Source organism: Erythrolamprus reginae, chromosome Z, assembly GCF_031021105.1.
Source record: "Erythrolamprus reginae isolate rEryReg1 chromosome Z, rEryReg1.hap1, whole genome shotgun sequence".
Taxonomy (NCBI): Eukaryota; Metazoa; Chordata; class Lepidosauria; order Squamata; family Dipsadidae; genus Erythrolamprus; species Erythrolamprus reginae.
Genome location: NC_091963.1, coordinates 128,606,677 through 128,633,377, shown reverse-complemented (window position 1 = coordinate 128,633,377; position 26,701 = coordinate 128,606,677). Strand labels below are relative to the sequence as shown.

At 41.5% G+C, this 26,701-nt stretch overlaps 1 protein-coding gene across 4 annotated transcripts in view; it reads right to left on the bottom strand.

The window, feature by feature from the left end:
- LOC139153654 (protein kinase C and casein kinase substrate in neurons protein 3-like) overlaps positions 1-26,701 on the bottom strand; it is a 105,281-nt gene that overhangs the window by 26,935 nt on the left and 51,645 nt on the right. For all 4 annotated transcript variants that reach the window (XM_070727876.1, XM_070727874.1, XM_070727875.1 and 1 more), the window contains 6 exons: positions 23,997-24,064; positions 21,708-21,864; positions 12,772-13,007; positions 11,600-11,761; positions 6,066-6,241; positions 63-183 (listed from right to left, as the gene is read on the bottom strand). In XM_070727876.1, the coding sequence (XP_070583977.1) occupies positions 63-183; positions 6,066-6,241; positions 11,600-11,761; positions 12,772-13,007; positions 21,708-21,864; positions 23,997-24,056 (912 nt within the window). In that variant the 5' untranslated portion in view covers positions 24,057-24,064. The remainder of the gene's footprint in view (positions 1-62; positions 184-6,065; positions 6,242-11,599; positions 11,762-12,771; positions 13,008-21,707; positions 21,865-23,996; positions 24,065-26,701) is intronic.

Below are 26,701 nucleotides of genomic sequence, written 5' to 3'. Positions count from 1 at the left end.
GAAGGATTTTGAGAACATGCAGCATGCTCTTCTCCCACCATTGAAGAAGAAATTCTTCCCACCTCAAATTTTGGCCAGTTCATGGGCATTCCTGGGCCGTTTCGGTTACGCCACCACTTAAGATCCTCTTGGTCATTTATCTCCTCAATGGCCTGATGCAAGTCACTATAAACAGCTTGGATGCTGAAGAGAAGGAGAAACAGAGATGAAAGATGATCACACATCCTAGCAGGCAACGTGCACGAAACATTCCCACTTAAGAGCAATGTGTACAAAACAAGTCTAACCGAGGATGCTGCTGCCCTCAGGGCGTTTACCACGTTGTGAAACTGATTTACAGGTTTTTACAGGATGTACTGAGTTGCAACATTTGCCGCGTGGAATTCTACTGTGCTTTCCAACCATTTAAAAAAATATATATCCAAGAGAGAAAAATAGAACAGCCTTATGCTCTGATTGATAGCGCAACCTGGTGCTTTTCAGGAAAATTGGCTACAAGGCAAGGCAGGCGGCAGTTTTAGCAGCTAGATTGCAGGGTGTAGGAAAGATCAGATGGGTGGAAGGCGAATGGAGGTACATTTATTTATTTATATGCCGCTCACTCCAAAATGGATTCATAACAGCTAACAACAATCATAAAGACAACAATTGTATAAAAAGCAATAAAAATACAGCAATAAAATCAACAATGCAGTAAAACCAGTAATATAATTTAAAAAAAACCATACATACTAATTCCAGGCCTGCCGGAAAAGCTAGATCTTAGCGGCTTTCCGGAAGATCGGTAGGGAGGAGATAGTGTGAATCTCTGGGGGCAGTTGGTTCTATAACGTCGGAGCCGCCACAAAGAAGGCTCTTCCCTGAGGTCCCGCCAACCGACATTGGTGGACGGACCTGGAGAAGGCTGACTCTGTGGGTCCTTATTGACAACGAGGTATGAGGGAGGAGGTGGTCCCATAAAAATAGTCTGGCCCTGAGCCATTTAGGGGAAGAGATGCTAAGGTATAGTTTAACCAGCTCCATCTCAGGCCATGAGATGGGGATAATGTAGAATGGAGACTTCCATAGTAGAAATGGTGGAGGTAAGAACAGATTAGGCATTGATTGTCCTAGAGAGAACCTTTCTATGGTCACTAAGCAGAACAGGATGACTTGCCATGGCCAACTCGCCCCAGCCGACTCATCCTGCCTGTATCTCTCTGGCCATCTATATATTCTCTTCCTTTCATATATCCTCTCCTCTAAGTTCACTTTCACCCTCTTTTATATTATCACATGTCTATCTTTCTCCCTATGTATTTGTGTATTGGACAAATGAATGAATGAATGAATGAATGAATGAATAAATAAATAAAAAAATAAAAAAATAAAATCTTCCTGTGACCGACTCACCCTGGCCAACTTCCTGTGCCCAATTCGCCATAGGAGGATTCACAGTAGGACAATTCAACATGGGGTAATTCAACAGAGGAACAAAGGAGGGACAAGTGATTCAAGCTCTGGCTCACTCTAGCCTCCAGGATGTCTAACTTGAGAAGGTTAAAACCTAAAGTTGTCCTAGACCAGGGGTAAAATACTAACAGTTCAGACCAGTTCACCCAAACTGGTAGTAAAAAATGCTTTAACAAGTTTTTTTAAAAAAATTCAGATGAATAGCTATGCCTGATTGTCTGTGAAGTTCCTGCTTGTTGCAGGGGCTATTTTGTGTGAAGTCCATCTCTTTTTGCACTGTGCGTGAGTCAGTTGTGTAGCTTTTGTGTTATTTTTGTGTAAAGTGTGATAGTTGGTTATTGAGCTCACCGTGACACTGTGAGGTTCCTGTTTGATGCAGGTGCCATTTTGTGTGAAGTCCAGCTGCTTTTATGTTGTATATGAGTCAGTTGTGCAGCCAACCTCCCTCTGGTCACATGACCACCAAGCCACGCCCACAGAAGTAGTAGGGGAAATTTTTGAATTTCACTGCTGTCCTAGACTCATCATTAAGAGTTGGCTTGATGGTGAATTATTGATCACACAATCAACTAGCAGTGAGGTTTCATGTATGAGAACTTTCATTTATGAGAAGCTGAGAAATTGGGAGGGATAGATTAAAAAAAAGAAGTCTGGATGAGGCTAAGGAAAAGGGGAAACAGAAGACTTACCTAAGCCTTAATACCAAGAGATTTAGGACAATAGTTATTTTATTAAATTGGATTGTTACATATTGTTTTTTATCATTGTTGTTAGCCGCCCTGAGTCTGCGGAGAAGGGCGGCATACAAATCCAATAAATAATAATAATAATAATAATAATAATAATAATAATAATAATAATAATAATAATAATTCACAGCCGTCTCACTCTGACTCAACCCAGCCAACTCGCTTCAGCCAATTCACCATGGGGAAGTGGGACAATTCAATGTGGGATAAATCAAGAGAGGGACAAGAGAATTGCAAGGGGCCTTGTCTTGCTTCAGGATTGAACCTTCCCAAGTTAAAAGTCCTCAAGGCTGGGCTGAACTAAAGCATGGAGTCACCCATCTCACTTGTCCCTCTCTTGAATTATCCTACATTGAATTGCTCCATGGGGAGCTGTCCCATGGTGAGCTGGCTGCCAAAAGCTGTCCCACGGAGAGTTGCCCATATTCAGCCATGGCAAGTTGGCCAGGGCAAGTTGTCCCATCTCAACACCAAGTGTCCAACTTCAGGAAATATGGGCAGAGACAATTATAGTTGAGTGAGCAGGTTTCAGAAGAGTGGGGAAAGGGAGCTGTTTAGTTCCGAGCAAGTCTTTTTATTTATTTATTTATTTATTTATTTATTTATTTATTTATTTATTTATTTATTTATTTATTTATTTATTTATTTATTTATTTATTTATTTATTTATTTATTTATTTATTTATTTATTTATTTATTTATTTATTTATTTATTTATTTATTTATTTATTTATTTATTTATTTATTTATTTATTTATTTATTTATTTATCAGATTTGTATGCCGCCCCTCTCCGCAGACTCAGGGCGGCTCACAGCAATAATAGTACAATGTCAACAAATCTAATATTTAAGTTTAAGTTAATTTAAAACCCCAATTTAAAAACCAATCATACATACTAGCATACCATGCATAATTTTTTTATAAGCCATGGGGGAGGGAAAGTATCAATTCCCCCATGCCTGACGACAGAGGTGGGTTTTAAGGAGCTTACGAAAGGCAAGGAGGGTGGGGGCAACTCTGATATCTGGGGGGGAGTTGGTTCCAAAGGGTCGGGGCCGCCACAGAGAAGGCTCTTCCCCTGGGTCCCGCCAAACGACATTGTTTAGTTGACGGGACCCGGAGAAGGCCAACTCTGTGGGACCTAACTGGCCGCTGGGATTTGTGCGGCAGAAGGCGGTCCCGGAGATATTCTGGTCCGGTGCCATGAAGTCATTCAATAGTTCAGTATAAAATTAATATGCTTATAAATTATTGCCTAATAATATTAGTAAAGGCTGTAGAACACTGACAATTGTGATTTTTTTTTCCTGCAGGAGGGATGGAAGTAAACCCAATATGAGTTTCTCTATTAGTGGAAAGTGATGGGAATATATTCTATAGGGTAGTCAATGGGGAAGAAGTTGTTAAACCCAGGACTGGCACCAAAATTGCAGCTAGGACTATAATAACATTTATACTATCCATCTGGGAGCATCCTAACTGTAACTGAGAGCATTTGCACCAATTCCTTGTGTGTCCAATCACACTTAGTCAATAAAGAATTCTATTCTATTCTCACTACCTAATTGTAAATCAATTACAAGTTCTTGGATAATCACGAAAGAATTGGCAACACTAGTTAAATATGGGGAATTACAAGAATTTAAAGAAATCAAAACAGCAGCTTTGGAAAGCGCTCAAGCAGTAGTGGTATTAGGGTGGAAGGATAGCAATAAATGGACAATCCAGAATTGGTACTGCTACATGGTGGACCACATCCACTTCGAAATTATGGAAATAAGATTAAATAACTTTGATGAAAATAAACTGGAGAAGCTGATGGCACGATGGAGTAAGGTGAAAAATTATATCTTAAGTAGAATTTATGACGACAATGTGAAAAATAAATTCCAATCACTTATTGTATGCAAAGAAATGTAAACCGGAGCTAAGGAAGAAATTGAAACTTATTACAAATAATTTAACCCCCTAAATGGTGGTGAGGTTTATTGGTGTTGGGCACTTTTTCTTTAAGTATTTTTTTTGTTTGTTGTAATAAAATTTAATAAAAATATATATTTTTTAAAAAAAATACAAGTTCTTTTGTGGAATGAGATATCTCCCCCGGGCCTATACAATTTATGTATGGTATGCTTGTGTGTATGTCTGTTTAATAATGGGTTTTTAAAATATTTTATATTGTAAATTATTAGATTTGTTATAAACTGTTTTAATTGTGTTGTGAGCCGCCCCGAGTCTACGGAAAGGGGCGGCATACAAATCTAATAAATAAATAAATAAAATAAATAAATGTGGCATTTTGGTATAAAAGGGCAGAGGACATCTACGGTATAGCTGCCTTTGGAGAGATAAATTCAAGGGAATGAAAGAAGCATCAGGTCATCTGGTGATTCAAAAAAAGTCGAGTATGATGGTTTGACTGTATAAATTAAAGTTGGCATCTTGACTTTTTTGATTCCTCCTCAATGGTCACCCTTGGTTTATTCCTCCATCTAATGGCAAATGGTGGTACTGCACATCTGGAGGAGTGGTCTTTCATCCCCACCCACTTTTAGCTTGTAATCCATATCTGGAATCCATGAGGTTAGAGAGAGTAGATCATTGTTTCTTAACCTTAGAAACGTTAAGATCTGTGGACTTCAACTCCCAGAATTCCTCAGTCAGGCATGAAGTAGATAAATTGCATTTTTAACTGGTGTCCAATAATGGCTATTTTACCACCCTTTTCAACAAGGAATTGCTTCTTTCATGAGAAGAAATCCTGCTGCATGAAGCTTAATGCCAACATCTTCATTTTAACAAATGGATCTGAATAATGTGAGACCATTTGTATGAGTGTGGTAGAATGTAGTTACAGTCACAGGAGGGAGAGGTTGCTTTGTAGAGGGCAAAAGAGCAGTGAAGTTTAGAATGTCTGGTAGGCAGAAAGAGGATAAACATAGAAACATAGAAGACTGACGGCAGAAAAAGACCTCATGGTCCATCTAGTCTGCCCTTATACTATTTCCTGTATTTTATCTTACAATGGATATATGTTTATCCCAGGCATGTTTAAATTCAGTTACTGTGGATTTACCAACCACGTCTGCTGGAAGTTTGTTCAAAGCATCTACTACTCTTTCAGTAAAATAATATTTTCTCACGTTGCTTTTGATCGTTCCCCCAACTAACTTCAGATTGTGTCCCCTTGTTCTTGTGTTCACTTTCCTATTAAAAACACTTCCCTCCTGAACCTTATTTAACCCTTTAACATATTTAAATGTTTTGATCATGTCCCCCCTTTTCCTTCTGTCTTCCAGACTATACAGATTGAGTTCATTAAGTCTTTCCTGATACGTTTTATGCTTAAGACCTTCCACCATTCTTGTAGCCCGTCTTTGGACCCGTTCAATTTTGTCAATATCTTTTTGTAGGTGAGGTCTCCAGACCTGAACACAGTATTTCAAATGTGGTCTCACCAACACTCTACATAGCGGGATCATAATCTCCCTCTTCCTGCTTGTTATACCTCTAGCTATGCAGCCAAGCATCCTACTTGCTTTTCCTACCGCCCGACCACACTGCTCACCCATTTTGAGACTGTCAGAAATCACTACCCCTAAATCCTTCTCTTCTGAAGTTTTTGCTAACACAGAACTGCCAATACAATACTCAGTTTGAGGATTCCTTTTCCCCAAGTGCATTATTTTACATTTGGAAACATATAAAGACGGACCTCTCCCTAGCAGTTCACAGAATATATCTACAGCTATGCAGATTGTGGTTTTAGTCAGGCAAGATTCTGTCTGCAGGCCAACGACAATAGAGAAACAACTCTGTATGTTATGCTTCGGGACTGATGCAAGACTCTTTTTTTCCACACCTGGAATCTGCAGCGACATCCAGACGCTGGTGCAAGGCAAGGAAGGCACTTTTGAGGAAGACAATCCGTCTCTGCTCCAGAGCCTGCCCTTGCTCAAACACAGACTCCATTTCTTCCATGTAGCGAGGGCTGCAACGGTCGAGTTCCTGCAGGGCCTTCTCATAACGTTCACGGATCTGTTGACCAGAGCCAAGAAAATTAACATGCTTTCAGATTCTTCAATCTTTGGTATCCCCATCCTTAAGCATAATTCAATTCAATTCAATTCAATTTATTAGATTTGTATGCTGCCCCCTCCGAAGACTCGGGGCAGCTCACAACAATAATAAAAACAATATTCCAGCAAAAACAAATCTAATATTAAAAAGCACATAAAACCCTATCATATTTAAAAAAGCAAACATCATATACATACCCAAACATAAATATAAAAAAGCCTGGGGGAAAGGTGTCTCAACTCCCCCATGCCTGGCAGTATAGATGAGTCTTGAGTAATTTACGAAAGACAAGGAGTGTGGGGGCTGTTCTAATCTCCGGGGGGAGTTGATTCCAGAGGGCCGGGGCTGCCACAGAGAAGGCTCTTCCCCTGGGGCCCGCCAAACGACATTGTTTGGTCGACGGGACCCGGAGAAAGCCAACTCTATGGGACCTTATCAGTAGCTGGGATTCGTGCGGTAGCAGGTGGTTCCGGAGGTACTCTGGTCCAATGCCATGCAGGGCTTTAAAGGTCATAACCAACACTTTGAATTGTGATGGAAACTGATCGGCAGCCAATGCAGGCCACGGAGCATTGCAGAAATGTGGACAAATCTAGGAAGTCCCACGATGGCTCTCGCGGCCGCGTTCTGCACGATCTGAAGTTTCCGAACACTTTTCAAAGGTAGCCCCATGTAGAGAGCGTAGCAGTAATCGAACCTCGAGGTGATGAGGGCATGAGCGACTGTGAGCAGTGACTCCCTGTCCAAATAGGGCCGCAACTGGTGTACCAGGCGGACCTGGGCAAATGCCTTCCTCGCCACAGCCGAAAGATGATGTTCCAATGTCAGCTGTGGATTGAGGAGGACGCCCAAGTTGCGAACCCTCTCTGAGGGGGTCAATAGTTTCCCCCCCCCCCCAGAGTAATGGAAGGACAGATGGAATTGTCCTTGGGAGGCAAGACCCACAGCCACTCCGTCTTGTCTGGGTTTAGTTTGAGTTTGAGTTTGTTGACACCCATACAGAAATAATAAATAAATAAATAAACAAACAAACAAACAAATAAAAAACCCACCCTGTTTTGCCTCAGAGAATTTCAAAATAAAATACTGCAATTCTATCAATATCAAAATGCCACTTAAATAGTTGAGCTAGTTTCAAACTAGATTTTGATTTTCTTTCTCTCTTCCTTACTCCCATTCTTTTTCTTTCCCTTTTCCTTCCTCTCTTTTTTCTATCTGTTTCTCTCTCTTCCTCTCTCTCTCCTTCCCTCTCACTCTTTCCCTCTCGGCTTCTGGGCAGGTTTGGAAAACTCTGAGTTGATGATGATTTTTAAGTGAGCGATTGCTCACTGCTCAGCTTAGAGGGAACTATGGCACCGGCACATCACTTCCACTGCTTTGTTGACTGCTCTCAGATGTCTTGGGCAAGGCCATGCTCCTTCAGCAGCAGGCTACTCCTTGTGGCCCACAGTAACCAGACTGGTTGGTTTTGCTGCATTGCAGGGAGAGAGGAAGAAACTCATCTGTTTTGGGGAGCTGAATAAGATTGATGGGTTATCTCCTGCCTTAGATCAGGGAACCTGAACGAATGTAGGAGATAGACAGAGATCAGTGCCTGTGGGTGTTAGAATATGCACTCCCACTCAAATCGCATCATACCACTCCGAATTAAATTAGCATTTAATATATGTGTGTGAGTGTCTATAATAGCTGAATGTTTACAAGTTCATGAAATCTCAGAAGATTCTGGCAGCCTCTTAAGATTCCTGAGATCTTGGGAGATCTTGGGATGAGGTTGTCAACGTTTTGTAATATTTGAGGTGAATTTGGGTAGGATGCTAACTTTTGCGTGAAATGTTTTATCTCTGATATTTTATGTATATGTTTTCGTAGATTTTCACGGGTACGGGTATGACGGTCTTGGTATATTCGGGTTTCTTCCCGTGTAGGATTCTACACGGGAAGAAACCCGAATATACCAAGACCATCATATATATATATATGGCCCTGGGTTGGGCCGAGAGGCAAAAAAGGAGCTGTGATGTTCCTTCAATACACCAGGGTGATTCGACACAAAAATATGTAACCTTTCCCTGGTGTAGAGCTGAAGGGATTGGATACTGTAGCCTAGAGGCTAATTCTCTGCCTTACAAGGCAAAGGTTGCAGGTTTAAGTCCCAGTGAGAGTATGGCTAGCTGATGAGGCCAAAATAAGGCCAAAATAGATCTATCCTAGTCTCCCTTAATTTTCAAATTCAGCAAAAAAACATGTGACACACTCAAAATATTACATGGGGCAAAACCCAAACTCAGAACAATATATATATATATTTGTTTTCGTAGATTTTCACGGGTATATGTATGTAGATTGTTCTGAGTTCGGGTTTTGCCCCGTGTAATGTTTTGAGTGTCTATGCGATGTTTCGGTGAAATCACATTCACCATCATCAGGCTGAAGTTTTAAGCTTCGTGCTGCTGTAAATATGGAAATATTTATATATATATAAAATTAAGGGAGACTATATCATATGTGTAGAATTGTGTACTTCACATTGTAATATGTGTTTATAATTTGCTTTTACTGTCCTGCAATTCTGGGTAAAAAATAACTCTGCACACCCAGCATCTTGATGAGCAAACAGGTTTGAATTGGCTGACTTGAAAAAAAAATCTGCAATTCATAATTATTTAATTTTCTTTTTGAACCCAATCCAGAATATTAAAAGGTCACACTGTTCTTCAAACAGATTTTGTGTTTAGTTTGCTGCACTCAGGCATCAACAGTATTATTCTGCATAATTGCATTTCCAATCAAAGAAAAGAAAAAACTATTTGCTTTAAATCATTGTGATTTTTTAAATTCCAGATAAATCCCCAAGTCCTAAACATTTCTCAGATATTAGCAAAAGATCTCAATTGTTGCTGCAAGGTAAACAAACAAAACACGTTATAGATAGACCTCATCTTATAACACTTGATGTATCAATTGTTTAAAGCATATTGCCCCCAACAATCTGGGTCTCCATTTTACCCACCTGGGAAGGATGGAAGGCTGTGTCAAACTTGAGCCTGGTGGGATCTGATCTGCCAAACAGCAGGCAGCCGGCAGGCAGGATAAGTAACCTGCAGTACTGCACTCTAACCACTGCGCCACTGAGGCTCTCATTATGATTCTTGCAGCAGCCCCATAGTCATGTGATCAAATTGGGTGCTTGATACCTGGCATTTATTTACAACTGTTGCAGTTTTTGGGCGTCATGTGATCACCATTTATGGCCTTCCCAGCTGGCTTCCAACAAGCAAAGTCAAAGATGGAAGCAGGATTCATTTAACAACGGCACGGTGATTAATGGATGCAGTGATTTGCTTAACGACCGTGGCAAAAAAAAGCATACAAAATTTGGTATGATTAACTTAACTGCTTTGTTTAGGAATGAAACTCCTGGTCAGTGCTTGGGTGGAAAGATGACAATAAATGGACGATAAAAAATTGGTGCAGATACATGGCGGACCACATTCACTATGAAATTATGGAAATTAGACTACATAATTATAATGAAGAGAAATTAGCAGCAACAATGAGGCGGTGGGAGAAGGTCAAAAATTATATATTAACAACATCAGTAAGCGATGCAAATGTAAGAAATAAAATTCAATCACTTTATAAAGAATGAACAATGTAACCCAGAGATGAAGCAAATCAAGGATACAAAATTGAATCTTCCCTGGTGAAGGGAATTTTTCTTTTTGGTGATGGCACATTTTATGCTTTATGTTTTGTATTTTGTAAAAATTTTAAAAAATCAATAAAATTATATTAAAAAAAAGAAAAGAATGAAACTCCTGGTCCCAATTTTGTCTTAAGTCAAAGACACCCCCACCCCACCCCCATTATACTGAAGGCATAAGAGGGACAAACCCAACTGATACCTTTGATAAAAGTATCCGGGAACGATTAGTTCACTAGATCAGGGGTCTCCAAACTTGGCAACTCTAAGCCTGGTGGACTTCAACTCCCAGCATTCCCCAGCCAGCTTTTCTGGGAGTTGAAGTCTGCCAGGCTCAAAGTTGCCAAGGATGGAGCCCCTTGCTCTAGAAGTTGCTAAAATATAACTCAGAACAACTTGTGCCACTTTGGCCTAAAATGAAGAATGTTGGGAACTGTAGTTCTGTTTCTGCTTTGTATTTTTAACCAAAATATAGGCAGTCCTTAACATACAGTGGTTCATTTAGTGACCACTTGAAGTAACAACAGCAATGAAAAAAGTGACTTATGACATTTTACACATTTACGACCACTGAAGCCTCCCCATGGTTGTGTCATCAAAATTCAGACACTTGGCAAATGACTCATATTTATGATGGTTGCAGTTTCCCCAAGGTCATGTGCAGAATGTGGCCATGCGAGCTATGATGGGCCTCCCTAGGTACGCCCATGTTTCATCAACACTTTGCGGCTTGAACTGGCTGCCGATCAGTTTCCGGTCACAATTCAAAGTGTTGGTTATGACCTATAAAGCCCTTCATGGCATCAGACCAGAATGTCTACGGGACCGCCTTCTGCCGCACGAATCCCAGGGGCCGATTAGGTCCCCCAGAGTTGGCCTTCTCTGGGTCCCGTCGACTAAACAATGCCGTCTGGCGGGACCCAGGGAAAGAGCCTTCCCTGTGACGGCCCCAGCCCTCTGGAATCAACTCCCCCCGGAGATTCAAATTGCCTCCAACCTCCCCGTCTTCTGTAAGATGTTAAAGACCCACTTATGTTGCCAGGCATGGGGGGACTGATCCCCCCCTTTGCTGATTATAGCACTTGAGAATGATATGATTGTGTAGTACTGATTGTTTTTTTTAATATTAAGGGGTTTTAACTTCAGTTTTACTAATATTAGATTTGTACCACAGTTTTTTGTATTTTATTATTGTTGTGAGCTGCCCCGAGTCCTTGGAGAGGGGCAGCATACAAATCTAATAAATTATTATTACTATTACTATTACTATTATCCCCTTTTGCGACCTTCTGACAAGCAAAATAAATGAGGGACCTAGATTCACTTAACTCCTCTAGCAATTCAGTTAACAACTGTGGCAAGGAAATTCATAACATGGGGTAAAACTCACTTAATAAATGCCTCAGTTAGTGACGGAAACTTTTGATAACTCAATTGTGGTCGTCAACTGAACACGACCTGTCATGGCCAGCTGATGATGAAGCCAACCATAGCTTACAATAGATGGACATACCAGGCACAATTTTGGCCAATGTAGTTGGCCTATCTGACAAACTGCCCCACCAGCCAGGAGCAACAGAGAAGATGGAGAGGTAGGAAAAGTCCCCTACCTTGTTGGTTTCTTGGCTACAGCGTTGATGTTCTTCCCGCAAAGTACGTTGCCGATCGGGAGGTACTTCAGCCCCCGGTGCTGTCTGAATTCCGCTCTCCCGCAATGTTGCGATGTACTCTTTGCGACAGGCCTTGTGATAAAGAGTTTTGGCCTTGTCTGCCTGAATGTAGAAGTTGAAGATGAGGAGGAGGAGGAAAATCAGGACAGTTGGGACATAGTAGTCCCAGAAATCCTGCTTCTTAGTTTCCATATACCCTTAATTTATGCAGTCAGTGGGAAAGAAATAAGTCTACGTAGGCAGTCTCCTACTACAGTGGTATCTCGGTTTTCAAACGCTTCTCAGTTCGAACAAATTGGTATTTGATCAGGAAATTCAAGAAACCTTTGCCCTGAAATCCGAACAAATATTTGGACCTCAAACACTCGAGAGAGCTGAAGACAGAAGCCGGCAAGCTACACAGAGAGAGAGAGACAGGGACAGTAGCGGGCGAGCGAGAGAGCTGAAGATAGAAGCCCGCAAGCTACAGAGAGAGAGAGAGAGAGAATCAGAGACGAGCAAAAGAACTGAAGACGGAAGACAGCAAGCTACAGAGAGAGAGAGACACACACACACATGGGGACAGAAGCAGGCAAGCTAGAGGGAGAGACAACTGAGGAGGGGAATTTATTTTAAATTGTTTCGATTCTCAATGAAATCGGTTCTCGACCACACTTCCAGAACAAATTGTGGTCGAGAACCGAGGTACCACTGTATTCATAAACTGAGGACTCCGTCAAATTTCATGTTGGACCTAGTCGGAAAAGGGTAGAGATCAGGGCAGTGGTGAAATCAATTTTTTTTTACTACCGGTTCTGTGGGCGTGGCTTGGTGGGAGTGGCTTGGTGGGCAGGAAGGATACTGCAAAATCCCATTCCCTCCCCACTCTGGGGCCAGACAGAGTTGGTATTAGCCAGTTCTCAGAACTACTCAAAATGTCTGCTACCAGTTTTGCAGAACCTGCTAAATTTCACCTCTGGAGCAAGGGTCAAGGGAGAGAGAGAGATACAAGTTCACAATGAAGATAAACTTGGTTCACCAGGCTAATTCTGGACCCTGAACAAACCCTGGATTCTATTTCTCCATGTCTTTACCTATCTCTACACCTTGAGAATCCCAAAGGTTCTTCCTACCTTCTTGAGCTTCTTTGTCCAGGGTTTCTGAGCCCGCTGGAAACCGTTTTCTAGCTCGCAAGCTTCCTTGAAGCCCCCAAAGAGCTTGCGGTGATAGGAGTCGTGCTGCCAGGATCGGATACGTCCAGTATCCTCAGAAACCAAAGTCCTTTGCATCTCCATGTGTAACCGGCTTAACCGCTCAGAAGCCCCCAGGAAAGCTTGCCATGCTCGGAGTAGGGAACCATACGCCGGGCCTAGGAGCGAAAGAAGAAGGATAGGGAAAGACAGGATGAATTCCTTCATTGCAGCAAACTTGAGAACAAGTGATTTATTGGGATTTGAAGAATGCAACTTTGATACTTTATTGAGGATCTGGAGAACTGGAAAAGTGATCTCAGTAGAGAAGCCATTATAAAATTGACTTCATTGGCAACTTTTACTCTGTTATAATCATGTGCTGGATTTTCTCCCCATTGACAAAATTGAACGGGTCCAAAGACGGGCTACAAGAATGGTGGAAGGTCTTAAGCATAAAATGTATCAGGAAAGACTTAATGAACTCAATCTGTATAGTCTGGAGGACAGAAGGAAAAGGGGGGATATGATCGAAACATTTAAATATGTTAAAGGGTTAAAAAAGGTCCAGGAGGGAAGTGTTTTTAATAGGAAAGTGAACACAAGAACAAGGGGACACAATCTGAAGTTAGTTGGGGGAAAGATCAAAAGCAACATGAGAAAATATTATTTTACTGAAGGAGTAGTAGATCCTTGGAACAAACTTCCAGCAGACGTGGTAGATAAATCCACAGTAAATTAATTTAAACATGCCTGGGATAAACATATATCCATGCTGAGATAAAAATACAGGAAATAGTATAAGGGCAGACTAGATGGATCATGAGGTCTTTTTCTGCCGTCAGTCTTCTATGTTTCTATGTTTCTCCACTAACACAGATGTTAGTGCATAGGAAGTGAAGGTGGGCAGAGATCCATATTTAGATTGGTAGACAAAAAATTGGCCTACTGTAAACAAGTCTTTTTCAACCTTGGACACATTTGGACTTCAACTCCCAGAATTCCTCAGTTACCCAAGCTATTCACACATCTTTTTTGTAATACTTTTTGTTGAATTTTTTCAATTAAAAAGACAAAACATAATTTCACTAATACAGTTTGTCACTATTGTAATTTTCTTCTTCATTCTACATTTTCTCTACCTAAGGCTATTATTCTTAATTTAAGCATTATTACTATTTACAATTTTATGTGTGTTGTATATTACTTTACATCTATTTACATTTTACACTTACATAATTTTATATGATGTTAGCCGCCCCGAGTCTTCGGAGAGGGGCAGCATACAAATCTAATAAATAATAATATTAATTTACACATTAATTTTACTTTCCCTTTCAAGCCAATCGTATAATCTATTCCATGTTTTGTAATACATTGTTTCCACTCTCTCTCTCTCTCAATTCCATTGTTAGTTTATTCATCTCTGCACTTTCTAGCATCTTTTTATAATCATTGTGTTTGAGGGTGTTTTTCCTTTCTTCCAATTTTGGGTGAATGTGATTCTCACTGTGATAATTATATGATGACTAACATAGTAAATTTCCTTTCTCATATTTTCTTTTATTATTCCTAGAAGAAACAGTTCTGATCTCATCTCGATTTTTCTGTTCCGTTATCTCCTCAATCCTTTTTTAATTATCCCCCAATATTTCCTTAAATTGGGACGTGTCCACCATATATGGTAGAATGACGCTTGTATGTGATTACATTTCCAGCAATTGGGTGATATGGATGGATACATTTTAGCCAATCTCATTGGTGGTAGATGCCATCTGTAAAACATTTTATATGTGTTTTCTTTGTATGCGGCCAACATTATCAATTTGTAATTTTTTTCCCAACTCTTCCCAATGCTCTAATTTGATGTATCTAAGGTTTTTGACCCAGGCTAGCATTGATTCTTTTACAAATTCCTCCTCCATTTTATGTTTTAAAAGACAATTATATACTTTGGTTATCACTTTTTGTTCTGTGTATGTCAATAATAATAATAAGAAGAAGAAGAATAACAACAACAACAACAACAACAACAACTTTGGAAGGGACCTAGGAGGTCTTCTGGTTCAACCCACTGCTTAGCCAGGAAACCCTACACTACTTCAGACAGATGGTTATCCAACATCTGTTTAAAAACTTTCAGTGTTGGAGCATTCACAACTTCTGGAGGCAAGCTGTTCCACTGATCAACCGTTCTGATTGTGAGGAGATTTCTCCTTAGTTACTTCTCTCCTTGTTTAATTTCTACCTATTGCTTTTTGTTCAAGTGCTTTTGAGAATAGGTTGACTCCTTCTTCTTTGTAGTAATCCCTGAGATATTGGAAGACTGCTATCATGTCTCCTCTAGTCCTTCTTTTCATTAAACTAGCCATGCCCAGTTCCTGCAACCGTTCTTCATATGTTTTAGCTTCCAATCCCCTAATCATCTTTGTTGTTCTTTTCTGTACTTTTCTAGAGTCTCAATATCCTTTTTGCATTGTGGCAATCAAAACTGAATGCAGTATTCCAAGTGTGGCCTTACCAAGGCCTTATAAAGTGGTATTAACACTTAACGTGATCTTTATTCTATCTCTCTGTTAATGCAGCCTAGAACTGTGTTGGCTTTTTGGCAGCTGCTGCACACTGCTGGCTCATATTTAAATGTTATCCACAAGGATTCCAAGATCCGTCTCACAGTTACTACTGTTGAGCAACGTAGCGCATATACTGTACCTGTGCATAATAACTTGTTGATTTTAGGTCCTTTTTATACACTGATCAAAATAACAAAGGGACCACTTAAACAACACAATATACAGTAACTCCAAGTAAATCAAACTTCTGTGAAATCAAACTGTCCATTTAGGAAGCAACACTGAAATTGACAATCAATTGCACATTCAACTTTTTACAGAACAAAGTATTCAATGAGAATATTTCTTTCATTCAGATCTAGGATGTGTTATTTGAGTGTTCCCTTTATTTTTTTGAGCAGTATATTTTGTTTGCATCTGCAAGTAAGGCCATCAGTCTATCTTAATTCCCTGTGTTTTCAATTCCTGATGTGATTTTAAATTTATTTACTTACTTACTTACCTTACTTGCCCAGGTTCGCCTGGTGCACCAGTTGCGGCCCTATCTGGACCGGGACTCATTGCTCACAGTCACTCATGCCCTCATCACCTCGAGGTTCGACTACTGTAATGCTCTCTACATGGGGCTACCTTTGAAAAGTGTTCGGAAACTTCAGATCGTGCAGAATGCAGCTGCGAGAGCGGTCATGGGCTTACCTAGGTATGCCCATGTTTCACCATCACTCCGCAGTCTGCATTGGCTGCCGATCAATTTCCGGTCACAATTCAAAGTGTTGGTTATGACCTTTAAAGCCCTTCATGGCACTGGACCAGGATATCTCCGAGACCGCCTTCTGCCGCACAAATCCCAGCGACCGATTAGGTCCCACAGAGTGGGCCTTCTCCGGGTCCCGTCAACTAAACAATGTCGGTTGGCGGGCCCCAGGGAAAGAGCCTTCTCTGTGGTGGCCCCGACTCTCTGGAACCAACTCCCCCCAGAGATTAGAACTGCCCCTACTCTCCCTGCCTTCCGTAAACTCCTTAAAACCCACCTTTGTCGTCAGGCATGGGGGAACTGAAACACCTCCCCCGGGCATGTACAATTTATGCATGGTATGTTTGTGTGTGTGTTTGTTAGAAAAATGGGTTTTTAAAAATATTTTAAAGTTATTTGGATTTGTTATGAATTGTTGTGTCTTACTGTGAGCCGCCCCGAGTCTGTGGAGAGGGGCGGCATACAAATCTAAATAATAAATAAATAAATAAATATTTGTTGGTTTGTTGGATTTGTATGCTGCCCCTCTCCGAGGACTTCGGACAGCTATAGCAATTCCTTATAGGTTACTATCTTATTTAAGTCTGTAGCATTTGGGTAAACCAATGCTTTTATAGTTGAAACTCATCTTGGAATTTGTATGTAAATTTTTTGTTTAATTTTCCTCCAAACTTCAAATAATGCATCTCTCACCTGATGTCTATAGAAATATTTTTGTGTTTTATGATTTCCCTCCCAATTCTGACCAAGTTCAAGGTTGACTCATCCTTCCAACCTTTTACCGACCTTCTGAGATCAGAAAAATGAGGACCTAAATTGTTGAGAGCAATATGCTGACTCAATAAACCACTTAGAGGAAATTGTAAAGCTTTATGAAGAAATATATAAATCTAAATGCTATTGCTATTTAGGTGGAATCAGCCATCTAACGATCGAACTCTTGTAAGAGCTCATATTAAGACTTACAAAGTGGCGCTCAAGGCAGCAAGATGCGTGTATCATGCCGCCTTGATTGCATCAGCGGAATCCTGCACGGCTGCTCTGTTTAGGGTGACCCGCTCCCTTCTCAACCAGGGGGGAGTTGGGGAGTCCTTGCAAGTAAGGCCATCAGTCTTACTTTAACACATTTTTCGCTGATAAAGTTCGCTCGGATCCAGGCGGACCTTGACTCCGATTGGATAGCAGAGTCGACTGACAATGAGTCAGTCGAGGTGACTGGGTCCCGTCCTTGTCCACCTGTCTGGGAAGAGTTTGATCTGGTGACACCTGATGAAGTGGACAAGGCCATTGGAGCTGTGAGTTCCGCCACCTGTTTGCTGGATCTGTGTCCCTCCTGGCTGGTTTCGGCCAGCAGGGAGGTGACACGGAGCTGGGTCCAGGAGATTGTTAACGCTTCTTTGGGGAGGGGGTGCTTCCGTACAAGGAGGCACTTGTGCACCCCCTCCTCAAGAAGCCTTCCCTGGACCCAGCCCTACTTAATAACTATTGTCCAATCTCCAACCTTCCCTTTATGGAGAAGGTTGCTGAGAAGGTGGTGGCACTCCAACGGTCCTTGGGAAGAAGCGATTATCTAGGCCCTCAGCAGTCAGGATTCAGGCTCGGCTACAGCACAGAAACTGCTTTGATCGCATTGGTGGATGATCTCTGGCGGGCCCAGGACAGGGGTTTATCCTCTGTCCTGGTGCTTCTTGACCTCTCAGCGGCTTTCGATACCATACACCATGGTATCCTTCTGCGCCGGCTGGAGGAGTTGGGAGTGGGAGGCACTGTTCTTCAGTGGTTTTCCTCCTACCTCTCCGGTTGGTCGCAGTCAGTGTTAGTGGGGGGGTCAGAGGTCGACCTCTAAGTCTCTCCCTTGTGGGGTGCCTCAGGGATTGGTCCTCCCCCCCCGTTATTTAACCGCTGGGTGAGATCATCCAAGGGCATGGAGTGACGTATCATCAGTACGCCGATGATACCCACCTGTACATCTCCACCCCATGTCCAGTCAACGAAGCAGTGGAAGTGATGTGCCAGTGCCTGGAGGCTGTTGGGGTCTGGATGGGTGTCAACAGACTCAAACTCAACCCTGATAAGACGGAGTGGCTGTGGGTTTTGCCTCACAAGAACAATTCTATCTGTCCATACATAACACTAGGGGGAATTATTGACCCCCTCAGAGAGGGTCCGCAACTTGGGCATCCTCCTCGATCCACAGCTCATATTAGAGAAACATCTTTCAGCTGTGGCGAGGGGGGCGTTTGCCCAGGTTCGCCTGGTACACCAGTTCTTGGACTGGGGATCACTGCTCACAGTCACTCATGCCCTCATCACCTTGAGGTTCAACTACTGTAATGCTCTCTACATGGGGCTACCTTTGAAGAGTGTTCGGAAACTTCAGATCGTGCAGAATGCAGCTGTGAGAGCAATCATGGGCTTCCCTAGGTATGCCCATGTTACACCAACACTCCGCAGTCTGCATTGGTTGCCGATCAGTTTCCGGTCACAATTCAAAGTGTTGGTTAAGACCTATAAAGCCCTTCATGGCACCGGACCAGAATATCTGCGAGACCGCCTTCTGCCGCACGAATCCCAGTGGCCGGTTAGGTCCCACAGAGTTGGCCTTCTCCGGGTCCCGTCGACTAAACAATGTTGGCTGGTGGGACCCAGGGGGAGAGCCTTCTCTGTGGCAGTCCCGACCCTCTGGAACCAGCTCCCCCCGGAGATTAGGACTGCCCCCACCCTCCTTGCCTTTCGTAAACTTCTTAAAACTCACCTCTGCCGTCAGGCATGGGGGAACTGAGACATCCCCCCTTGTCTATGTAGTTTTATGTATGGAATGTCTGTGTGTATGCTTTTTATATAAGGGTTTTTTTAGGTTTTTAATGTAAAATTGTTATTTTAGACTTTAATATTAGATTTGCTATTGTATATTGTTTTATCACTGCTGTGAGCCGCCAAGAGTCTACGGAGAGGGGCGGCATACAAATCTAATAAATAATAATAAATAATAATATATGGCAGCTGTAGGAGTGTCCATAGAGTAAGCTTTAAAAAAGTCAAGATGGCAGCTATGACTGTGTAATTGATACTCCATCTGTTTTTTTTATGTTCATCATGGTGCTTTGATTGCCTTATCACACCTAACAGCTTGATTTAAGAAATAATAATAACAAAACAATTGCAAACACCATTGGCCATCAGAGAACCATGAATTTGATATCAGGCATTTCAGCTATGCTCACGGGCTACAGAAATGGGCCTCACAATGTTCTAGAGTGCAACATTTATTACTGATTTTTGACAGGATACTTCCTGACCACAGATTGCCCAACTACAGTTTACAGTCTATAATAACATGATGATAGCATCCTTTGGAATGACATCACCTGGAGTTCGGGAGATAATTCCCCAAAATATATGTATCCTGAATTATTTGCAGATGAATCCCAGAGTTTTACTGATTGCTCAACTGCAGTTTCAGGTACGTTAAAAAGAAAAGACAACCTAACAGCATTCTCATATAATAGATGTTAAAATGCTGCAGGGCAAGTCTCTGGAATACAGAACATTTAGATTGCCTGAGATAGCTTTTAAAAGGCACAATTTATTCGGCTTTTCAATTGCACTGGTTGTCAACAGCAACTATCCATGGAAAAACAGTTTCTTCTGTAGGCATCAGAGCAAAGATATTATCAACCCATCAGAAATACTTATTCTTCCATATACCTTATCAAGATGAAATTGTTACTTCAAAAGGGGGGAAAAAATATCCAGAGCCATATCATGGGAAATATCTACCTCTCTTTTGAAGTTACAACTAGGGTAGTTTTAGGAAATGCATTATAGTATTATCACTAGCTATATCAACATTCTAAATAAATACAGCAGGACTGGGAAAGTTGAAAGGAGAATTTTCCTGGAACATTTTTTAAAAGTCTTCCATCGTATATTCTAAGAATTAAAAAAATGAACTAAAAGTTTGTTCAGGAACAAACTTTATTGGATCTTGAGACTTTTCCTGCTGCTGAGCTGAAGTATTTTACATCCATGTGATCTCAAGAAAACTACATTTGCTGTTCCTTGTTTCCACCATTCATAATCATTGCAATCACCATTACATGTAAAGTAATTGGCAATAAAACCTGATTTTTTATACTTTGAGGTTGTCTTTGAATGATTTGCAAGGAATAATAGGTTTCCCACATGGGCTGGGGACAAATTGAGGGCAGCATAGTGGAGACAAAAATGTTGCCAGGATCCTTTGGGGCAATAGTTAGCTATAAGTGGGGAAAGACCCAAAAAGGTTGGTGGGATACTAATTTTCTTAACCCCCTATATTGCTTTCTGTTTTTGTGATGAGTTGATGCTTTGCCTACAGAAATAAATCAGAGTAAAATTGCATAACTCAGACCTTGGAGACATGGACAAGCATCAACGACACAAGGATGGTTGGATTTACAATGCACTCTAGTAATGTTGCAAATAACTTGTGAATAAACATTCTAGGTGTGGCAAAGTATTGGGCTTAATCCTAAAGGAAATAGCAAGCATACTAACTTACAGTTAGAACATATATTTCTATCAGTTTTTTTTCCCACTTCTATCAGTTTTTTCCCCATTTTTTTCAAATGAAACAAAGCAAACCAGAATTTGGAACCTCCATAGAAAAAGGAAAAAAAGTGTGCAATAGGGTTGATATTCCTGGAGGCGTCTGTAATATGGTAAATGGTTTAGCTTTACTAGATAAATGGTCAAAGCAATGGAAACTGCAGTTTAATGTTTCCAAATGTAAAATAATGCACTTGGGGGAAAAGGAATCCTCAATCTGAGTATTGTATTGGCAGTTCTGTGTTAGCAAATACTTCAGAAGAAAAGGATTTAGGGGTAGTGATTTCTGACAGTCTCAAAATGGGTGAACAGTGCAGTCAGGCGGTAGGGAAAGCAAGTAGGGTGCTTGGCTGCATAGCTAGAGGTATAACAAGCAGGAAGAGAGAGATTGTGATCCCGCTGTATAGAGCGCTGGTGAGACCACATTTGGAATACTGTGTTCAGTTCTGGAGACCTCACCTACAAAAAGATATTGACAAAATTGAACGGGTCCAAAGACGGGCTACAAGAATGGTGGAAGGTCTTAAGCATAAAATGTATCAGGAAAGACTTAATGAACTCAATCTGTATAGTCTGGAGGACAGAAGGAAAAGGGGGGACATGATCGAAACATTTAAATATATTAAAGGGTTAAACAAGGTCCAGGAGGGAAGTGTTTTTAATAGGAAAGTGAACACAAGAACAAGGGGACACAATCTGAAGTTAGTTGGGGGAAAGATCAAAAGCAACATGAGAAAATATTATTTTACTGAAAGAGTAGTAGATCCTTGGAACAAACTTCCAGCAGACGTGGTAGATAAATCCACAGTAACTGAATTTAAACATGCCTAGGATAAACATATATCCATCCTAAGATAAAATACAGAAAATAGTATAAGGGCAGACTAGATGGACCATGAGGTCTTTTTCTGCCGTCAGACTTCTATGTTTCTATGTTTCTATGTGAGGATGAAACCACTCACTTGCGTCAACAAGGGGCCGCCATTTGCGAGTCCATTCATCCATCATCAAAGCATAGCTTCGTTCGATCTTTGCCCGTTCCTGGAAACAAGCTACAATCTGGTCACAGACACGGTACCCATCGTCCAGACGTTTAACTGTGCTCTGATAGTGATTGGGCTGCAGGAGAAGAGATGGGAAGAAACGATGGGGAATTGTCTCAGTCTCGTGGTGCAGGAATGCCCCTTCAAAAGAATGCCTACCGTTTAATGCCTTTCCTTCCAAACCCCACAGAATTCTACCTCCTCTGGGGTCCTGTGATTTCCAACCAGAATCAAACCAACCCCACTTGAAGTTTTTGAAAAACAGAGAATCCCAAGCACTATCATTAAGTGTTCCAGAAAAAAACAAGCATAAATTAGGTATTATGACTTTTAATTACTTTAAAAGACTATGGGGTAATGGGATAAATGTGTTTTCAAAACTGGAAGTCTTTGCACAACATGCTAATCCATAATTTACCAAATTACAGTGTGCTCAATTAACCCAGTTCTCTGAACTTGCACAACACAGAGAACCATAAATTATGAGTTGGGTTCATTCATCACAATAGGTTAAAGTACGAGTAGCTAGTCTGAAGTTCAAAGAACACTGCTTTTAAGTTACCATTTATTTTTTAAAAACTCAGCGGTGGGGGTGGGGGGATGTAGCCAGACAGCAAAAAATTGTGATACTGATGTTTGCAGGGTTGTTGTCAAGTTCTTTTTTTCCTGTTTAAGATCAAGTGGTAAATCCACATTAAGAGAAAGGGAAATTTTGAATAAACAGAGTGTTGATGTCCTAATGTGGTTTTCTTCATAGCAATTTGGGACTGTTGTTGCTTTCTTCTATTTTTTCCCCAACTTTCTAATCTAGGTTACAACTTGGATATGTCTTCATTACCTTTAGAAAAATCAGAAACCTTTAGTACCACAGCTCTCCCAACTTCGCTTTTTGCTAACTTTTCGTTAATGTCATGCAGTTTTGACTTCATTGATTTTTATCCCATGGAACTCATATAGGGATGCCCTTGTAGCCAGTTCAGGAGTTGCAGAATGGGCAGTTTACAGATGGATTTTGGGATGCCCGTGTTATGCCTCTCCTCTGAGACCTGCACAAGCTTCTAGTGTGATTCTGAGTGAAATTCAGAGCCATCTTGCTCTGGTGATTATGGCACCAGGTTAGAAAGCAGGAGACTGTGAGTTCAAGTCCTCCCCTTAGGCCTGAAAGCCAAGTCATTCTCTCTTGGCCCAGCTCAACTCACAGAGTTGCTATTATGGGGACAATAGAAGGAGGAAGTGTGGTTGAATAAGTTCGCCACCTTGAGTTATTTGTAAGTATGATAAAGGCAGGATGCAAATAAGCAAATAAATAAATAAACCGCTGTTACTCTAACCCAGTGCTTCTCAATTATTTTCTGTTACCCCCCTCCCCCGCAGGAAGAAGTAAACACTTTATGCCCCCCCCCCCCACTCTCCGTTGGGACAATTGTAATATTCAGCACATTTCACTGAAAAAAAACTCAAGCTGTTTATCAGCGTGATTGGGGTGTAATGTGTTTTGGTGACGCCTTAATTTATTTGGCTTCATGCTGTCCGCTACCAACATTATTAGACACAAGAAGGAAGGAAGGAAGGAAGGAGGGAGGGAGGGAGGGAAGGAGGGAGGGGAGGAAGGAGGGAGGGGAGGAGGGAGGGGAGGAAGGAAGGAAGGATGGGAGGGAGGGAAGGAACGAAGGAACGAAGGAAGGAACGAAGGAAGGGAAGGAAGGAAGGGAGGGAGGGAGGGAGGGAAGGAACGAAGGAAGGGAGGGAGGGAGGGACGGAAGGGAAGGGAGGGAGGAAGGGAAGGAAGGAGGGAGGGAGGGAGGGAAGGATGGGAGGGAGGGAAGGAAGGAACAAAGGAAGGAACGAAGGAAGGAACGAAGGGAGGGAGGGATGGAAGGGAGGGAGGGAAGGGAGGAAGGAAGGAAGGAAGGAAGGGACGAAGGGACGAAGGGACGAAGGAATGAAGGAAGGAACGAAGGAAGGTCATTTGAGATGCCTTCCATCGCTCTCAGATGTCAGATTCACACAATATGCTCCACCAGATGTTTTGTATTTTTGTTTTGTAGTTCGGCATGTGGTGCAAACTCAGCCCACTTGATTAGTTTAAGATTCAAGGTATTCTGGTGATTTAAAATGGGGGAGCTCAATAAATGAGTCAAACGTGTTGCATAAACATAAGATTGAACCTCCTCCCCTTCTGCCACCCTGCTCACCATCCTTACTCACCATCCAGAAGCTGTTGGTAGTTGGCTCATCGGCAGCCACCTCGCTGTATATCACAGACATGGTGTCACCTGTTTAGAGGGAAGAGGTTTCATAGTGCATCCAAAAGTATCAAATAAAGTTCTCATCTTCAACAATTGTTTTGGAACCATTTTTCAGATGTAATCATGAAGAACTTAATTTTTTTTAAATTTTTATTAGGTTTTTATACATTAAAAAAACATAAAAACAAAACACAGACACAACGTTCAGACGAACGTCAACAACAATACAAATACAAATACAACTATTTTTTGGATAAGTTAACATCCAATTAATTTCTTCTTATCCATAAGTTATAAAAATATTTATTTGTACTTATACAGTGGTACTTCATCTTACGAACGCCTCTTCTAACAAACTTTTCAAGATATGAACCCGGTGTTTAAGATTTTTTTGCCTCTTCTTCTGAACTATTTTCACCTTACGAACCCAAGCCGCTGCTGCTGGGATGAAGGGGTTTCTTTCCCCCCTCTTTTTTGAAGAAAGAAAAGGGAGGGGCAGCTTGGAGGGGGAAAGACTTTGCATTAACAAAAGTAGGAGAACAGCGTGCTTGCAGGCACTGAAAGGGTGTCTTTTGAAGAAAGAAAAGGGAGGGGCAGCTTGGAGGGGGAAAGACTTTGCATTAACAAAAGTAGGAGAACAGCGTGCTTGCAGGCACTGAAAGGGTGTCTTTTGAAGAAAGAAAAGGGAGGGGCAGGTTGGAGGGGGAAAAACTTTGCATTAACAAAAGTAGGAGAACAGCGTGCTTGCAGAGGCACTGAAAGGGTGTCTTTTGAAGAAAGAAAAGGGATGGGCGCCCCCCTTACCTTTCTTCCTTCCCACTCACCCTTTAGCCTAGCCTTGCTTCTTCCACCCGCCCCCTTTAGCTGCTCCTCCCTGCCCTCTGTTCGCCTCCCTTCTAAAGTTTGGGATTTTCCTGAAGGATTTGCACGCATTATTTGCTTTTACATTGATTCCTATGGGAAACATTGTTTCGTCTTACGAACTTTTCACCTTACGAACCTCCTCCTGGAACCAATTAAGTTCGTATCATGAGGTACCACTGTATTCTAGTATCATACATGTTTTTATCATAAACCCATTTTCCTTTTTTCTGTCCATTTATACCACGAAGAACCTAATTCAATACCATGTGAGAATGACCTTGGAAGACAGAAGGGAGAGCCACAAACTGAGCAAAAGATATCTCAGCCCACCAAAGGAGAAGGATGTGGGAGATGTTACAAACGAATCCCTCTTTATTTTTTGGAGAGTAAAAATAAAAGAGGGGGAAAACACTTTCAGTTTTATTTTATTAATTATAAAATTTATTGGTTCCCCATCTTACCACAAGGCAGTGCTTCTCAATTATTTCCTGTTACGCCCACCCTAAATAGAAGTAAATATTATCAGGGCCCACCTCACCCGACTTGCCACCCTCAAATTCCACCCCACTGCAAGATGCGTGTCCTACCTGATACTTATACCAGTACAGTGGTACCTCGACATATGAGTTTAATTCATTCCAGACTCAAGCTCGTAAGTCGATCAACTCGCATCTCGAACAAATGTCTTTAGATTTTGTTTTTCGCACCAAGATAACTGGAAGCAAGGAGATTCTTGCGCCACCTAGTGGAAGCTCGGCTCGTATCCTGAATTTGAGCTCGGGTGTCGAACAGAAATTTCGCTCACGTCGCGGCTCGTAACTTTTAATACTCACATGTGGAGCAGCTTGTATCTAGAGGTACTACTGTACCACCATTGCATTCCTCAGCATTGTGTCCCGGGCAACCCGTTCTAAAAAGAAAATGTCTTGTGACTTCAAGAAGTTTGACTGAACTCATGAGAAGTTTTCTTTTAGAACGTGAACATGACGGAGATACTGGTACAAGTGTCAGGTAGGATGCATGTCCTACTCCCTGCGGCAAAAAAACCCACGTAAAAAACCCTGAATAATAAACTAACCATGTGCAGAAGCAAAAAATTGCTAAAATCTCACACACGTGCGCGTCCTCTTGCAAGATTTCAGTGCGTCACGCTGGGGACGCTTCACACACAGCGCATCGGTAGCAGCTGTAATCGCAATCTGCCCCTGTAGGTGGCCTATAAATTACTAAACCAATCAATCCCTCTGAAAGCAGAAGAAAACTGCAAGTATTTGCTCCTAACTGTTCAAAAGTGCCTTACATTGAATTAGAGCAACTTTGTTCATATGGAAACTTCTAGGTATGTTGGGACTGGAGGTTTTTAAAGAAGTGGCTGGACAGTCACTTATCAGAAATGTTATTTATTTATTTATTCATTCATTCATTCATTCATTCTTCTATGCCGCCCAATCCGAAAGGACTTAAGGCGGCTTACAACAATATAAAAAACAATTAAAAGAAGTCAAATATGCAACCTAACAATAAAACCCAAATAAAAACCCATAATAAACTAAATAATCAACATACATATATATAGATAGATAGCACTCATACAGTTTGGTCAAGATAGTTGTTAATTCATGGCCCCCAGGCCTGCCAGCAAAGCCAGGTCTTCGTGGCCTTTTGGAAAGCAGTCCGGACCTTGGGAGCGGGGAGTTGATTCCATAGAGCCGGGGCTGCAACAGAGAAGACCCTCCTTCATGGCCCCAGCAACCTGCATTGCTTAGTCAATAGGACCTGGAGGAAGCCAATTCCGTGTGC